Source organism: Electrophorus electricus, chromosome 10, assembly GCF_013358815.1.
Source record: "Electrophorus electricus isolate fEleEle1 chromosome 10, fEleEle1.pri, whole genome shotgun sequence".
Classification (NCBI taxonomy): Eukaryota; Metazoa; Chordata; class Actinopteri; order Gymnotiformes; family Gymnotidae; genus Electrophorus; species Electrophorus electricus.
The window spans coordinates 24,918,717-24,935,785 of NC_049544.1; the positions used below are offsets into that span (position 1 = coordinate 24,918,717).

The 17,069-nt window shown below is 47.0% G+C and overlaps 1 protein-coding gene across 4 annotated transcripts in view; it reads right to left on the reverse strand.

The window, feature by feature from the left end:
• Positions 1-361: 361 nt before the first annotated feature.
• The window catches only part of si:ch73-103b11.2 (myosin-10), a 37,899-nt gene continuing 21,191 nt past the window's right edge, over positions 362-17,069 (reverse strand). For 2 of the 4 annotated variants that reach the window (XM_035530756.1, XM_035530759.1), the window contains 16 exons: positions 16,053-16,109; positions 15,860-15,928; positions 15,626-15,715; positions 13,662-13,771; positions 12,709-12,747; positions 11,081-11,804; positions 10,827-10,925; positions 6,718-10,062; positions 4,817-4,964; positions 4,589-4,694; positions 4,148-4,307; positions 3,605-3,709; positions 3,436-3,522; positions 3,138-3,303; positions 2,361-2,446; positions 362-507 (listed from right to left, as the gene is read on the reverse strand). In XM_035530756.1, the coding sequence (XP_035386649.1) occupies positions 436-507; positions 2,361-2,446; positions 3,138-3,303; positions 3,436-3,522; positions 3,605-3,709; positions 4,148-4,307; positions 4,589-4,694; positions 4,817-4,964; positions 6,718-10,062; positions 10,827-10,925; positions 11,081-11,804; positions 12,709-12,747; positions 13,662-13,771; positions 15,626-15,715; positions 15,860-15,928; positions 16,053-16,109 (5,463 nt within the window). In that variant the 3' untranslated portion in view covers positions 362-435. Of the gene's footprint in view, positions 508-2,176; positions 2,229-2,360; positions 2,447-3,137; positions 3,304-3,435; positions 3,523-3,604; positions 3,710-4,147; positions 4,308-4,588; positions 4,695-4,816; positions 4,965-6,717; positions 10,063-10,826; positions 10,926-11,080; positions 11,805-12,708; positions 12,748-13,661; positions 13,772-15,625; positions 15,716-15,859; positions 15,929-16,052; positions 16,110-17,069 lie in introns of all 4 variants that reach the window. The other 2 variants (XM_035530757.1, XM_035530758.1) reach the window with 2 other exon arrangements.

The window sequence follows — 17,069 nt, forward strand, 5'->3', positions numbered from 1 at the left end:
TCAGATATCAAATATGTCAGATCACTAAATCAACAATAACATGGAAAAGGTCACACATACTGAGTAATTACTTACAGTACAAAACTCAAACTGTTTAGATACACAATAACGTCCAGAGTAAAGAAGGAAAAAGGTAAACGTACAGATTTCTGAATCCCTTAAGTGTGAGTGAGTGAGTGATTGTCGGGGAGGGGAGGGTGTTTGTGTGTTTCATCCATAGTGTGTGTGGTGATAAGTGTGTGTGTGTGTAAGAAAGTTGATCATATCTTCCTTAGTGTGTGTGGTGGTAAGTGTGTGTGTGTAAGAAAACTGATCACATCTTCCGTAGTGTGTGTGGTGATAAGTGTGTGTGTGTAAGAAAGCTGATCATATCTTCCTTAGTGTGTGTGGTGATAAGTGTGTTTGTGTGTGTGTGTGAGAGTGTGTGTGTGTGTATCATATCTTCCTGGAGTCTTTTGCTTCAAACAGCTTCATTCTTTCCTGCACTGTCAGTCCCTCTTTAAGACTCTGGAAACAAGAGAGAAGAAGGGAGGCAAACGAGTGTAAGAATAATCAAGGAAATGTTACATTACCAGAATGGATTGGTTAAGATCACAATGGCTTGTGAAGATCAACATTCAGTGCATCAAAATGCTGTCAATCACATAGGAAGACCTACATCAGGCATTTATGGTATGACAATGTTGTCGCTGTTGAAAAGCTACTACAGTTGGGTCTTATAACAGTGTGCTGAGAGTCTGTGCTAAAGTGGGGACTGAAGTGTGTGCTAAAGTGGGATTAATGTGTGCTAAAGTGGGGACTAACGTGGGACTAACGTGTGTGCTAAAGTGGGACTAACATGGGACCAAATTGTGCTAAAGTGGGGACTAATGTGGGACTAAAGTGTGCTAAAGTGGGATTAATGTGTGCTAAAGTGGGACTAACATGGGACCAAAGTGTGCTAAAGTGGGGACTAACGTGGTACTAAAGTGTGCGAAAGTGGGACTAAATTGTGTGATAACGTGGGACTAACGTGGTACTAAAGTGTGCTAAAGTTGGACTAAAGTGTGTGCTAAAGTGGGGACTAATGTGGGAGCAATGTGTGCTAAAGTGGGGACTAATGTGGGAGCAATGTGTGCTAATGTAGGGACTAACGTGGGACCAAAGTGTGTGCTAAAGTGGGGACTAACGTGGGACCAAAGTGTGTGCTAAAGTGGGACTAACATGGGACCAAAGTGTGCTAAAGTGAGGCCTAAAGTGTGCGGTAAAGTGGGGACTAACGTGTGCTAAAGTGTGCGGTAAAGTGGGGACTAACGTGTGCTAAAGTGTGCGGTAAAGTGGGGACTAACGTGTGCTAAAGTGTGCGGTAAAGTGGGGACTAACGTGTGCTAAAGTGTGCGGTAAAGTGGGGACTAACGTGCGGTAAAGTGGGGACTAACGTGCGGTAAAGTGGGGACTAACGTGTGCTAAAGTGGGGACTAACGTGTGCTAAAGTGGGGACTAACGTGTGTGCTAAAGTGTGTGGTAAAGTGGGGACTAAAATGTGTGCTAATGTTATGTATTTAAAAAAATGAATAGCAGCCCATAATGGACAACAAAACTGTACCATCTATAAACACACACACACACACACACACACACAATGATTATTTTAAGAGTACAAAACACAACACACAAAACAAACAAGCAACAGATCTAAAGTGTTTGTACAGATGAACACACGAGCAGTGGTCAACACACATCCAAGCGGTGCAGGTGTAGGGGATATTCCCAGGGACACACACTGTACATGCAAACCCCTCACGGCTGTCTCACGCTGAACCAGACTCAACACTATACATGCACTACATATTTTGCTGAATACTGATGTTTGTTTGTTTGTTATCTTGGTTAATGTAGGATATAAATAAAGATTTAAATAAATGTGGTTAGTATATCCAGTTTGATTATATGTCTATTTGAGCCAACCTAAACCAATAAATTGTTTTTAAGAAAGAATGTTTGAAGTATCCTAAAATGAATCAGTTCAGTATTCTGAACTGAATTTCTTAAGTGGTAAACTGAATCACTAGTGGAATCACAGTGGTGATGAAACCCAATCAGCATAATTTCAGACCAGAGTGTGGGAGGGGCATGCTGGGGAAAACGGAGGGGCATGCAAATTTGTGAATGGCATCCAACTGCTTACTATACCTACATCACTGATCAGGGCGGGGTCAGCTATTCCATGGAACATCCCCACTCACAGACTGACAGAGCAATATGTAAATGAGTCACACCTTAAGGTACAGTACACACACTCACACGAACTTTAACACTACGGCACATTTAAATATGATCGTCAACCCACTGGACTCACACAGTCACCAGAGATGCCTCACCTTCGATCTGACCCCACGGGTCGGCTTGGACAGACTGGAGCGCTCATTCTTCAGCAAGTCGGGGTTACTCTTCGACTTCATGATATCTACAACGCACGCACGCGCATGTATACATACATACATACACACAATAATATATAATAATTCATGTATTTTGTATTACGTATAATATGTAGTCCCCTATAGCTCACCCAACCCAGCTACCAGTGTTCCTCTGTGACATCAGCAGCCAATCAGAGTTTTACACTGCAGGTCATGTGGTAGCAGCAGCCAATCATGGCAGTGTTTATGCTACAGGTCAGGTGACAGTAGTGTCACACGGTACTCGGTCCAAAAGGCAGCGCCACATCTACTGTCATCTACCAGCCCTGCTCACACTCACTCACACTGGGCAAGGTGTGTGTGTGTGTGTGTGTGTGTGTGTGTGTGAGATAGTGTGTGTGTGTGTGTGTGTGTGTGAGAGAGAGTGTGTGTGTGTGTGGGAGGGCACGCGTGTGTGTGTGTGTGTGTGTGTGTGTGTGTAGGGGGGGCGCGCGCGTGTGTGTGTGTGTGTGTGTGAGGGGGGGGCTCGCGCGCGTGTGTGTGTGTGTGGGGGGGGGCGCGCGCGTGTGTGTGTGTGTGTGTGGGGGGGGCACGCGCGTGTGTGCGTGTGTGTGTGTGTGTGTGTGTGTGTGTGTGTGTGTGTGAGGGGGGGGCGCACGCGCGCGTGTGTGTGTGTGTGAGGGGGGGGGCGCACGCGCGCGTGTGTGTGTGTGTGCGTGCGCATGCATCTCTCACCGTATCCGGTGGTAACAGCGCCCCTGTCTGTCTCTCTCTCGTCAAGCGCCTCTGTGGCAGCCAGTAGCTTCTCTCTCAGCTTGGTGATGTCACAGTCAGCCTTGGCCCTCACGATGCTCAGCTCTCTGTAGATGTCTTTATACTTATCACAAGCATACTTTTTATCCTACACACCCACACAAATGTGCACATTCACACACAGAAACCCAGCGAGGATGGAAACTAATTATTCTGTACAAAAATAAGATTATTATAAGAGAAAAGTCAGGGTGCTCCACAAAACGTGTGCGCGCATTACCCGCAGTGCAGACTGGAGCTCATCCTTTAAGGAGTTGATCTCCTGTTTCAGATACTGAATCTCCGATTCCTTTATACGGAGCAAAACCTAAAAAAGCACACAAAGCAAAGTGTGTGTACGTGTCGACGTGTGTGTGTGTGTGTGTGTGTGTGTATATCTGTTTTATTACCTCCAATTCGTACAGGTCTTTGCCCTGCGTTAGAGAACCTGTTTTCTCTCCACTGAAGCAGGACCGCATGCGTGTAATCTCTACTGTCAGACGATTATTCAGCTCCTTCAAAACACACAGACACGCACACACGTCAGGCATGTCCTAGCAACCATATAAAGATTTATGTAAAGGTTTCACAAGGAGTTACTGAAAAATGTGTGTGTGTAATTGTAACTGCTGGTTCTCTCTCTAACACTGTTGCAGGGCCTGTGTGTGTGTATGTATGTGTGTGTGTGTATGTGCGCGTATGTGTGTATATGTGTATGTATGTGTGTGCGTGTATGTGTATATGTATGTGTGTGTGCGTGCGTGCGTGTGTGTATGTGTGCGTGTATGTGCGTATGTGCGTGTGTATGTATGTGTATATGTATGTATGTGTGTGTGTGTGAGTGTATGTGTATGAATGTGTGTGTGTGTGTGTGTGTGTGTGTGTGTGTATGTATGTATGTATGTATGTATGTATGTATGTATGTATGTATGTATGTGTGTGTGTGTGTGTACCTGGTTGTGCGTGTGTAACTGCTGGTTCTCTCTTTGACACTGTTGCAGTGCCTGTCTCTCGGCCTCCAGCGCCTGGACCAAGTGGGCGTTCTCCAGACACTTCTGAGAGTACTGCTCAGACAACACCTCCAGCTCCCGGTGGATAGACTGCAACTCCTCTCTACACACACACACACACACACACAAATCAGTGGTAAACGGCATTAGTATGTGATAAAAACAAATAGAACAATAATTTACCTTAATATCGCCACTGATATTAAATGATTGCAATAATCGCTAATATTGTTTACAGGCCCAAGGTTAGTGTGTGCATGAGAGTGTGTGTGTGTGTGTGTGAGTGAGTCTATAAGTGTATATATGTCACTCATACTGTATGTGTGGTACACAACTCAGCAGTGAGTGAGTCTATGGTTAGTCTGTGTGTGTGTACACACTCACTCATACTGCGTGTGTAGTTGTTCAATGTCCGCGCTCACTCCACTCAGTTGTGCTCGCTGAGATTTCTCCAGCTCCTCACGGTGAGCATTCTTCATTGCCTCAATCGCTACACACACACACACACACACACACACACACACACACACCAATAACTGAATGAGCATTGATATGAGCACACAGCAGCTCATGCTGGGGTCCGTGTCCAGAGGCGTGTCTAGCGTGCGTTACCAGCGATGGTGGCGTGGGTCTCCTCCTCCAGCAGTCTCTCTCTCTCCTCCAACAGCTTGTTGATCTCTCGCTGGTGCTGCCGTTGAAGGTCCTCAATCACTTTCTGGTGAGTGTGTTCCATCGCCGCAAAACCGCGTTCACAGGTCTCCTACACACGCACACGTTCACAGTGACAGACACACAAATGTACAGCGAAAGAAAACACACACAACCAAACATACCATTATCCATACACACAGAGAGAGAAAGACACACAGACGCACGCACGCACGCATAATTAACACGGTTTGGGACAAGGCTTGTTTGTAAGATATAAACACGAACACATTGTCTTTGACTGCATCATGGTATCTTAGAGAAACTGTCACACACGTGGCTTTACACATGGTTACACACCTACAGGGAATGTCTCTCCATTCATAAATTTACTCTGATATGAGATGGTGTGTGTGTGTGTGTGTATGTACAGGTGAGTGTGTGTAATGCAGATCAATGTGTTTAAGAGGGTGGGCGGTGGCAACATTGGAAATGTCAGGTACACGAATGCTATAAAGAAGGTCAGAGGGTATGTACAGGTGTGTGCGAACGCACAGGTGAGTGTGTGTACAGGCAAGAAGGTCTGTTTACATGAAGGTATGTACGAGCGAAAGAGGAGATTAAAGGCAGACAATCCGTGCAGGGACAAGCCACGCCACGGTTTATACAGTTACCATGCAGATTAGACCTTGTTAATCTGGTGGGATTGGCGAGTTGCTGTGCAGATGAGATCTGAATTGGAATTAAAAGATCCAGTTTAATCTTTTAAGACTTACTGCTGTTTGCAATAAGAGAAAAGATACAAAGACTTCACAGATCATGTACACGTGCACCATGAGACCTGCGAGCATTCAATACTGCTCGAGACTTTTTAAACAGTATGTCTGCACGTGAGCAATGGAATGTGTTCCCATCACTTTATGTTATTCTAATGTCTTTAAAGTGTGACTGGATACCGTATAAACAGTGTGTCTCTGACACTCATCCCAGCAGGACAGCGTGTTGTCCACAGCGAGGACTTCAGTGGACACTACGCCCGTAGAAGTCAGTGGAAAGGCGGGCAGGAGCAATACGGAAAGGACCAGAGAGAGCTGGAGTCATATCATACAGGCTTCCATCCAGTGCTTCCATGACAGGTTAACCACACAGTCCAATTAAAGATGCACATTAAAAGTTTTGATGAAACTTATGGGAGTATTTTTGTAGCTGCTTTACAGATCAATTTTACGGTCATCCGTTCGGGATTTAAACATCTGACAAACTTAATATTTACCTGGCGATTATAACGTGGTCAGTTGACAAGTAAGAATGGTCAACACTAGCCCAACGCAACCCTAACCCTAACTCCAGCTATCCTAACTTCAGCCCAACACAGCTAGCGCAGCACAGACCTAAACATCTTAATTTGAGAAGGCACCAAGCTTCTATCCTCTTTCATTGTAGCCACTCTGGAATACATTCCCGTCATATTTATAGTTCTTCCATCTTTAGGAGCATGGGAACTCGGCCTTGGAGACCAGAGCTTTTGTAATCTCAATGGGATGACGGAGGACGAAGAAAACCAGCAATGTGAAATGTACTGGAACCAGCAGCACTGTAGTGGTCACCACGTTTGCGCTGGTCAGTTCTACGAACTCTCACCAGTTGATTCTGACCTTAAAGATCATTTGAATGTAACTTTGCTTCGTCTAAGACCACAGACCGTCGATCAGCAGGGTTATTAGGTTATTAAAGCAACATGCTTTCTAATCATATTCCGCAAATCACCTGTTCTAGCCCCTGCACGCCGAACGAGCAGAGATGCTACCCACACAAAACATCAGCTTCTAGGTGAGTTTAAAAAGGTGAAAGGTGATGGTTTGAACCTTGAGGCTGTCGAGGTCGCTCTGGTACTGCTCTCGCAGGCCGACGGCGTCTCCGTCCGCTGGCTTGTTCTCCATTTCATCTCGCATGCATCTCATCTGCAGCTCGAGCTCCTGCACACGGCCTCGCAGCAGTGACATCACTTCCTGCTCAGGCTTCTCTCCTTCCTCCATAGGGCACGTGCCCTCCTCCTCCTCCGTTGTCTCAAATCTCTCTCCGAGAGAGCGGATGGTCTCGGTGTAACGCTCGTGGACTTTCTGGATCTCTTCCTGGTGCGCCCTTTCCAGCTGCTGGATTTTCTCTCGGAATTCCTCTTCCAGTTTTCGGATGCGATCCTCGTGCCTCAGCTCTGCTCCCTCCGTCTCCAGCGTGCCGTGTTCCAGCTCCGCCCGAGCCAGCTCCTCCACGTGTCTGCTCCTGAGCTCTTCCACCTCCCCTCGCAGTGCTCCGTTCTCGTCTTGTAGGGAGGTCAGGGTCTCGGCAAAGCTGAGCCGCTCCTGGTCCAGGCTCCTCTGGTAACGCTGGCGGATGGTTGCTACGCTCTGGGCGTGCTCCTGCACTAAGCTGGCCATGCCGTGACTGGTCTCCCGGCACAGCGACAGCTCCCTCTGGTGGTCGGCCCGAAGCCTGCAGGCGACGTATGCTACCTGTGCCTGAACCAAGGCCTCCTGCATGCAGAGGGAATCACATGTACGAGTTCCCGTGTCACTGGGTCCCAAGAAGGCCTGGATTTTTTCTGCAAATCCAGAGCGGACTATGCTGCTACCTTCCTCGGCGGTCCTCTCTACCTGTTGGGACAGGCAGTGCAGAACCTCAGCTTGTCTCCTTAGCTCAGCAACAAAACCCTCTCGCTCGGCCTGCAGGGACGGTACCGCATCCCTGTCAGAAGACTGCAAAGCTACCACTAAATGTCTCTCTACAATTTCTTTAGTGAGAATCTCTGCTTCTTGTCTCTCAATCTGCTCTGAGCACGTGGTCTCGGGAGCGTTTAATGCACTAACCGCCTCCTTCACCACATCAGCCCTCTGCTGCATGGCCTCGTTTGCCTTAAGCAGGTGCCTCTGGAGCTCCTCAAACTCGTAGGCAAGTTGGACACTGAAGCAGGCACTGTGAAGAAGGTTCTCATCTACAACACCATCCCTAAGTGCCTGCACGCTGTCTGCGCTGTCTCTGGAGACCTGCTGATGTTTCTCCAGGTCCTCCACTAGCATTCTCTCAAGCAGGAACTTTTGTGCCAGGAGGTCGATGTAAACCATCGACAGGTAACCCTGGTGGCTTTTCTTCATGTCATCAGCATGTCTGTGTATCTCAGCAAGACTTTGCATTAGATCCGATTTTGGATCTTGCAGAGAAAACGCCATCTTCTCCAACACGATGCCCTCGAAGGCCAACATCCGGGCGAACAGCTTTATCAAGCGATCGTCTACCTTTTCAAGTGGTCTGTCAAGCTGATGAGTGTGTAAGGCAGCACTGAGCAAGTCTTGGCCAATTTCCTCCAGAGCCTGAACCTGAGCTTCTGCAGCGCTGCCGTCAGCCTGACTGCTAAGAATGTCCCTCAACTTTCGCCTGCACGTCTCCACAAACACCAAGGCTTTCTGGTACTCCAGGCTGGTGCTACCGCTTCCTGGTGCTTCCTGTTCTGGCTGGTCTTCGGCAGCGTCTGCCTGCGTTTGCCGGTTCTGCGTCTTCGCAGCGATGTCTCGCAACTTCTTCTCCGTGGCTCGGAGCTGACTCTCCAGCCCCTGGATGATGGATATGAATTTCTCCGTGCCGCTGTGAGACTGGATGCTGTCCTGGGTCAGATCCTGGACTGGTCTGGTGTCTTGCGTGAGGTCCTGGAACCGCTCCGTTCCTTGCGACTGATGATATTTTTGACACTGAATGTTGGCGAATCGGATTCTCTGCCGCTTTGCGAGAGACACTTCTGTCTCCGAGCTGCTCCTTGCAAGAGTCAACGAGGTGGTGGGATGGGAGATGTGGCGCCATGCTTCTCCCACTGCCGTGTGGAGAAGGTTCTCCTCGGACCGCCGTCGCTCCGTCCTGAGGTCTGCGTATCCCAGCCGCAGCGCCTCCAGGAGCCGCTCCAGCTCGGCAATCCGATCCTCCGCTACCACCAGCTTCTCCTTCAGCTCTCGCTCCGCCTCGCAGGGCTCCGTTTTCTCATGCCCCGCCTGGGAGAGAAGCTCCGCCTTCACCTGCAGACGGTGCTCCGCCTCCTCCAGGCTGCTCCCGAGGGTGGCCATCTTGTCGCAGGCTTCCTTCAGGTCCTCTTCCTTGCGCTGCACCAGCAGCTCGTACATCTCCTTCAGGTGCTGCACCTCCTCCTCCTTCTTCCGCAGCACGCGGCCAACCTCGGCCAGCTCCTCGGAGACGCGCCCGTACGAGCGCTCCAGGGAGTAGTAGTCCTCCTCCTCCGTCTGCACTCTCTGCTTCAGCTTTGCCACCTCCCTGTCGGCCTCCGTGATCTGGTTCACCAGCTCCTGGCATCGACAGGCCAGGAGGTTTTTCTCCTCCTCCAACCTCGCAACACTCTCCCTCAAGACCTCCACCGCGCTGCTGCGCTGGCTCAGCTCCCGCTGCAGGAGCTCCACCTCCTCCCTGACCTCCGACCCCACCTGCTCCCCACCCCTTTTCAACAGCGCCTCCAACTGCTCCTGCGCCTCCTGCAGATGGTCCTGCACCTCGTGCCTCCTCTCCTCCGACTCCGCCAGCCTGCGGGTGAGACCCAGACGCTCCCTCTGGTGTTTCTCCTCCAGGTGCCGCTGTTCCTTCCTCTCCCGCTCCTCCCTCAAAGCCTGCGCCTCCTCGGCGGCGAGGAGGTGGCCGGTGACCTCCGTCAGCTTGTCCTGCAGCCTCTGGACTTCACTCTCCTGGTCCCTCTGTAGTGCCTGCTGTCTCTCCAGCTGTCGCAGGGCCTGGTTCTTCTCCAGCAGGGTGGCCTCCACCTCGCGGAGACGCTCCTCGCTATCACGCAGCTGCGCGCGTAGCGTGGCCTCGTTGCGAGCGCGGTCCTCCTCGCGCTCGCGGCAACGCGCCTGCTCCAGCCTCAGCTCGCTGCGCATGCGCGCCAGCACTTGCTCGCCGGCCACCGTTTCTGCCATGGCCGACGCAAGCTTGGCCTGCAATGCCTCGATCTCGGCCTCGTGATGGCCAATGACGTCCTGGGCTTCGCTGTAGCTCCGCCTCAGGGTGTGGACCTGCTGACTGGACAGATCTTGCTTCCTTCGCTGGGCGTCCAGCTCCGCCTTCAGTTCCTGGTTCAGTTTGCTGAGACGTTGCCATGGAGCTTGTTGAGGTGAGGCTGAAGAGGGTGTTGCGGATGAAGGCTGTCCGGCTACAGTGGTGCTCTTTAAGAGATGAAGAGGAAAGTGTGGTTAGTGGGTTTGTGCGTTTTGTTTCCGCGGCGACAGGCTTGGAGAGCTCCAACTCTGGGGTCTGCTGCTGGAAACCGAGTGTTTGTTTGTTTACAAGCTTTCCACTGTGCTTTTCCCACATTACAGCATGAGGGACAAACAAAAACTGAGTGAGCACAAAAAAGATGAAAAGTTTAAAAATAAATAAATAAATAAATAAATAGAAAAGGTGCGTCAAAGGTCGTTACCTGACCTGACAGCGTGGGTCAGCTGTCTGAAGACTACACGTGTACACAGAACAGAGACAGACCTTAGGAATGCTGGGACAAGTGACGTGGACTACAGCCGACAGAACAAAATAAACCAGAATGAAAAAGTAGAGAGTCCAAAAGTCATGCAAATGAAGTTATGAGAAGAGGACAGACAGACGGACAGGCAGACGGACGGAGAGGGAGAAAGCACAGCCCCAAGCCTCTCTGGAATGTCCAGCTTGCTTGCCCCCAGTCAGAGCCCAGAGAGGGAGGTCCACACCACAGTTAGTAACCGCACACAGCAGCAGGGATACGTGCCTCACACAACACAAAGCAGTTATACGCTACTGGAAATAACACCAGGCAAAATCAGACTGCTCTACTGTGAATCACACTACTGTATTATGAATTTAATTATGTTTTTTTATTTATTTAATAATAAAAAGTCTCAAACAGGTGGTACAGCTTCAAAGAAGAATGTCATCAGTGCGCTTGCGTGAGTGTTACCCGGGCACTGTGCTCGCGGCTGCGAGCGTCCTGTAACTGCTCGTGAAGGTGACTGTTCTCTTCCTGGAGTCTTGCTAACTCCCTCTGTGTCTGCCCTAACTACAAAGAAAACAAAGAAAAACAAACAAAGCACTTACAACCTCCAATAGAGAAGAATATCATATATAATTGTGTCATCTATAAATGCTGTTATTTCATTGTCCAACAGGCTAAATTTGGCTTCAAGTAAACAACTAAAACCATGGCAACCAAACCTCTTTGTCCAATCGGGCAGCTAGCTCCTGTGGAGGGGTTCTGTCTCCAGGGGACAGATGAGCAGCACTGCCTATAATTGGCACCTGTTTTTCCTCCCTGAGGGGCGTGGTCTCCACCTGGTGCCACCTTTGCTCAATCTCCACCTGTACGTCCGGCTTCTCATTGCCTCCTCGGGGTCCACTGACCCCTCCCACTCCAGCTGCACTGTCCACCTCCATCTGGGGCCGGTCGTGCGCCTGCCCCTGCGGCTCCTCTAGGGGGCGCTGGCGCTGGCCGTCTGTCACTGTTGCAACAGCAGCAGCCATTGTGGAAGGCAGAGACAGCGATGGATGAAAGCAGTGATGTCCGTCCTGCCCCATTTCCTCTTCCTGCTCAGAGTGGGATCCAGGGATCGGCCCCGAGACGGAGCAGGAGACCGGCGAGGAAACAGAAGATGGAGAGGAGGAGGAGCTTATATCTAAAGTCTCCACCCTCTCCCTCGTGGGTCGCTCAGGCTCCTCCTTAGCCTGTCCCGGGCGAAACTCCGCCCAGTCGAAGGTTTTGGACCTCCCTTCACGCCTGCGGTCACGAACCCGGGTCTTCCGCTGCTCGTGGGGTGAGGCTGAGTCTCCTGTGACATCACAGGACCTTTGAACTTCAACCTTAGGGGTGTGAGTAGTCTGGGAGATCTCTGGGGTCGGCTTTGTCAAGTCAAGGTTTGCTCTCTGTTCTTGTGGGAGAGAACTGGGAGAGGAGAGGAGAGAAATCTGGTTTGAGTACATGACAAGCTGCAGCTCACAAAGATCCTCACACACACACACACACACACACACACACACACACACACACACACGTGTCTGTCAATATAACAGCAGTGAGATAATGACAGCTGAGAGTCAGGCAGTGGAATTTGTACACTGCAAGGCACGTCTGTGTGTGTATGTGTGTGAACTAAAACAGGGCTTATGCAGAGCTATATTCTTATCCTTAAAGAGGAGGGGAAATCCCAGACACACACACACACACAGAGAGGAGTCAGTAAGGGGTCTATATCCCAAAAATATCCCACATTCCTTCAGTGGTCGGACTGTATGGGCAGACCAGGAAAAACAGCCCCCCCCCCTCCAATACACACACGCACGCACGCACACACGCACGCACTCTGTGAATCCAGAGAGGCACCACGCCCCATAATAACTTGAGGGAATCTAGACGGGAACACTACCATGTGCAGTGTTTAGCAGTGTGAAGTGTTTAGCATATAGCAATGTGCAGTGTTTGCAGCGTGCCGTGTTTAGCATTTTAGCAGTGTGCAGTGTTAGTTCATAATTCTTCCTGTACTGGTTCCACTAGCACTATCGGTCCTTTGTCTGTGTGTGTGACTGGCAGTCTGATGGATGACAGAATGAACAGCCTGCATAATTTAAGTGCCAGACATGAGTCAACAAGCGTTGACCTGAGTACCCAGTGCGCTGCCAGACGCAGCTAACTGATCACAGACAGCAACAGAACATTCTGCAGAGACATTACTCAACAATGACATCACTGAACATGCACACACACACACACACACACACACACACACCCAGACTCTGCCTTTATAAACACACACCCACAACACAACACACATCTGAGAAGGAGTTCCAACCTGGGTTTGAGAACAGAAAGTTTGAGAGAGACGTTTTTCCTGTGAACAGATCAGGAAAAGTGGAAAGGATGAGATAAAGAAAAGTTTGGCCAGAGGAAAGGAAACCAATCACAGAGCAAATGATCACTGCTTTTTAACACTCAGTTTAGGAGAAGCCGGAGCCATAGAACACTATTTCTATTCGAACTACTTCATTAGCCGATAGCCATTTCCCACCCAGGGTAGCTACCAACAAGGGGATTAGCATGGCCCCTCCATTCATGCAAGCACACTGTTGACTGACTTTCACACACTTGCTTGAACTTAAACGAGAAACTTTGATTAGGATCTGTCTGCTGAATGGAGAGAAATGAGTTATACCACAAAAAGGGCTCAAAACACATGCATCAAACTCCTAAACTACTAAAGTACCAAACCACTAAATAATGATCCACCGATATGGGTTTTTCCAATGGCTGATGCCAATATTTGATATTATAATGACTGATATTATGATGACTGATACATGACTGATATAATGATTGATATAACTCGTATTATAATGACTTGCATAACAACTGGTAATATAATGACTGATATTATAATAACAAACAAGGATTGATATTAAAATAACTGAAACATAATGACTGATTTTATAACTGATTATATAATGACGGCACTTATTTTTAAATGAATGCATCAACTAAATAAAGGCATCAACTATATAAATGCATCAAGTAAACTGATTTTTTCAGGTACTGAAAAAAACAAAATTTTGGCTGATGGCTTTCATCACAAAAGAGCAGATTAAACAAGTCGACCACTACTACTAAACTGCCACACTACTAAAAAGCCAAATTACTGTACCAAACTAAAGAATGTTACCAAACTAGTGAACTACTAAAGTTGACATACCATACCAAATGACTAAACTACAAAACTACCCTCAGTGATACGGCGGTGTGAACACACACCGTGTGACGTCGGGCGTGATGGTCGGCCGCACACTCTTCATCATGGCCTGTATCCAGTTACGTCGTATCCCAGAAGTCATAGCAGACAGGGTAAACACTCCGTCCTTACTCTGAGTGACAGATAAGAGAAAAAAGGTTATTACAGTTACATTTTATGTAGTGTGATTATGTTGTCACACATTTCTACTATATTTTACATATTATATACTTATTTTGATGTGCATTTGTTATACATTATAAACACACTGGCAGACTCAGGGTGATGGTTAAAAACTATATTATTTTATATTTACAGCATTTAGCAGACGCTCTTATCCACAGCGACTTACAAAAGTGCTTTGACATTTACTGATAGAATAAGAATTTGACAAAATGTGTGTTTGTTGGATCACGTAAAAGTTGATTTATAAGAAAACCCACAGCAAACTTGTCTAAAAATATACAAAAACAGTGTAATAAATTATATAAAAATACACTGTAACATATATAAAAATATGTGTTATATATATATATATATATATATATATATACACACACACACACATACATATACATATACACACACACACACAGTTATATAAAAACACTACAATATATAAAAACAAAAATACAGAAATATTAGAAAAGGTATATACAAAATATTGTGTAATATATAAAAATAGTGTATCATATATAGAAACTGTGTAATATAACAAAAAGAGTGTATATATGTAATATAGAAAATAAAATTACTGTGCAATATATTATATGGCTCACAGATGCAGTATTCTGTGAAATCAGCATATCAAAATCCAACACTGAATTTATTTACTACGCATATATTGGCCGACTCGTACTGTTTGCTGTTTGTTGTTTTGGAGCTTAATCATTTGTTCATTACCCCTCTCTACCAACTCCTCTTTATGCCCATCACTCTCCTCCCCTCCGCAGGCTGCCAGTAGTTATACTGAACTATTCATTTCTGGCTCTAGTGTGGTTTTAATGGAGAGCAGGAGACATCACGCAACCCGCTATTTCTGATGTCACTAAAATAATCAGGAAACATTCCTAACAGCAAAGAACCAGAAAAGCACCAGGACCTGCAACACCACACAACACAAACACCAACACAGACACTCTGCTGAACAAAAACAACAACAGTCTGACAACCTAGAGCCCAAATCAAAAAATACAAAACACTGAATTATAACACACGTTCAGGTTAACGTAACACACGAGCTACACAACTGAACACCTCAAACGGAAAATAAACTCAAGGCAACTCAAAATAAATAGTGATGCTCAGACAACACAACACACTGACATGACACACACACAATAAGAAATATATACGGCTTACCCAAACAAACACTGCTACAACAAAAACATGACAAGTGACAAAACAATCTAAATGCTCTAGAAATGTACTAGACATTGAGCTCTCTGCATTATTTTCTTTAATCCAGTAGACTACCATGAAGAATTCTGGGTAATGCAGTTCACGGTACTTGAAGAAACATTTTTTAAAAAACTGTCACATAACTGCTCAAGTTACAACAGCTGTTTGTAAAACCTCAAGTGGCACCACGAACACAGACAGCGTGGGACAGAGAGACATCCGTCATGTCTGAAGAACATGAGAAGCATGTAGATCATCGCTGTGACTGAGAGGTCAGAGAAGAGTGAGGTGCATCTCCAGCTCACGCAGTAGACATGGCTCACGCTGGTGTGTGTGTGTTTGTGTGTGTGTGTGTGTGTGTGTGTGTGCAGGGACAACTGCAGTAGAGTGGGATGCTTTAGTAATACTGCTGATTGTATAACATGGTTTCTTTTCTTCAGGTTGGACTAAGTGTTAGGTAGCACTGATTACAGAATCTATTCACAGTGCTCAGTTTTCCTACTGCTGTCATTTAATCTGTCCAATTCAAGTATTTAAATTCTTTCCAGAAAAAAAATCTCCATGGTAACCGAGCAGTGGGACTCACATGGATCTGGAAGCCATAGTTCCGCTGCACTGGGAATTCTGTGACATCATAACAAGTGGACAGATCGATCTCTCCATCAAGGTCTGCAGCCTGGAAGTGATGTCAGAGGAGGAAAATCAAGAGTTTGGACTGGAGTTACAAAAAGGAAGACCTGAGAGAGAGAGAGACACACACACACAGACAGACTCTCAAACACAGACACACATACTAAAACCCCCAGACACACACACACACCTCCTCAGCAATGGAGTCTCTGTAATATCTCAGACTCTGATCAGTCAGAACAAACCAATGCTTCTTCCACTGAGAGAAAGAGAGAACGTTAGAAGGTACATATTAATGTCTGGAATTTAATAGTAGCCATTTGAAATACAAGTATGTAGATAGACTCAGCAAATATGGACGTGCGTGTTTACGTTTGACTCACCACACCGTCTTCGTACAGTTTGGTCATCCATCCTTTCTTAAAGTTGAGCAGATCAGGCTGGGAAGAGAACGAAGAGTAACACATTACCTTACGTAGAAGAACATCTAAACAGCTAAACTGCTAACCGCTAGCTAGCCAGCTGAACACCCAACAGCGCTACACTAGTTCATTAATTAACATTAATTAATTATATATCTTTTAGCTCTATTTGAGCTAACAACACACAGCTAACGACAAACAGCAGTGTGTTGGCATTAGCGGTTCTCATCTACTGACGCTTCTGAACCGAACAGGTGAAATATTTCAGGTAACTGCTAGCAACCGTCAGCGAAACATCCCAGAGTGTCTGAATGGAAGAATAAAACAGTCAAGACTTCAGACATTCAGGATTAGAACGATAACCGTGATAACATCCTGAAATCCAACAAGTGCTTGTATGTAATTGTGAACAATGCGGACCGTAAGAATAACCGCTTCACTTAACATTACTAAGAGTCTAAACTATACGCAGAGCTGGCGCGGCCGTGATACCTTACTCAGCATCATGGCTGAACTCTTCCTCCCACACATCTGCACAACGCTGCTTTTCTCTGTGTGCCTGCATACGAACTGAGACTCGTGGGAATATGTGTGTGTGTGTGTTTCAGCTTTCAGAAGTTTTAACTCTCCTAACTTATGCTATATATATATATATCAGGGGGTGGGGGCAGGATATGAGAATTACTGCTGACCCCCTCACACACGCACGCACGCACGCACACGCACACACACACTCACACACACACACGTTCAGGAAATACCCAGGGGACTACTTTAAACCATTCCAGCCAGAAGTGTTAACCCCTTATACAAAATACTGTGTTAATACCCAATCCTCCCCCCCTCTCCGAAACATTTGTTAAGGCAATAAAGCTATAAAGATGAATAAATGGAGAAGAGAGATTTTTAACTGTATGAGAACCCTCGTTTGGAAGTAACAACATTTGCATCCATAATGCTGTAACACCATGTGTTTAA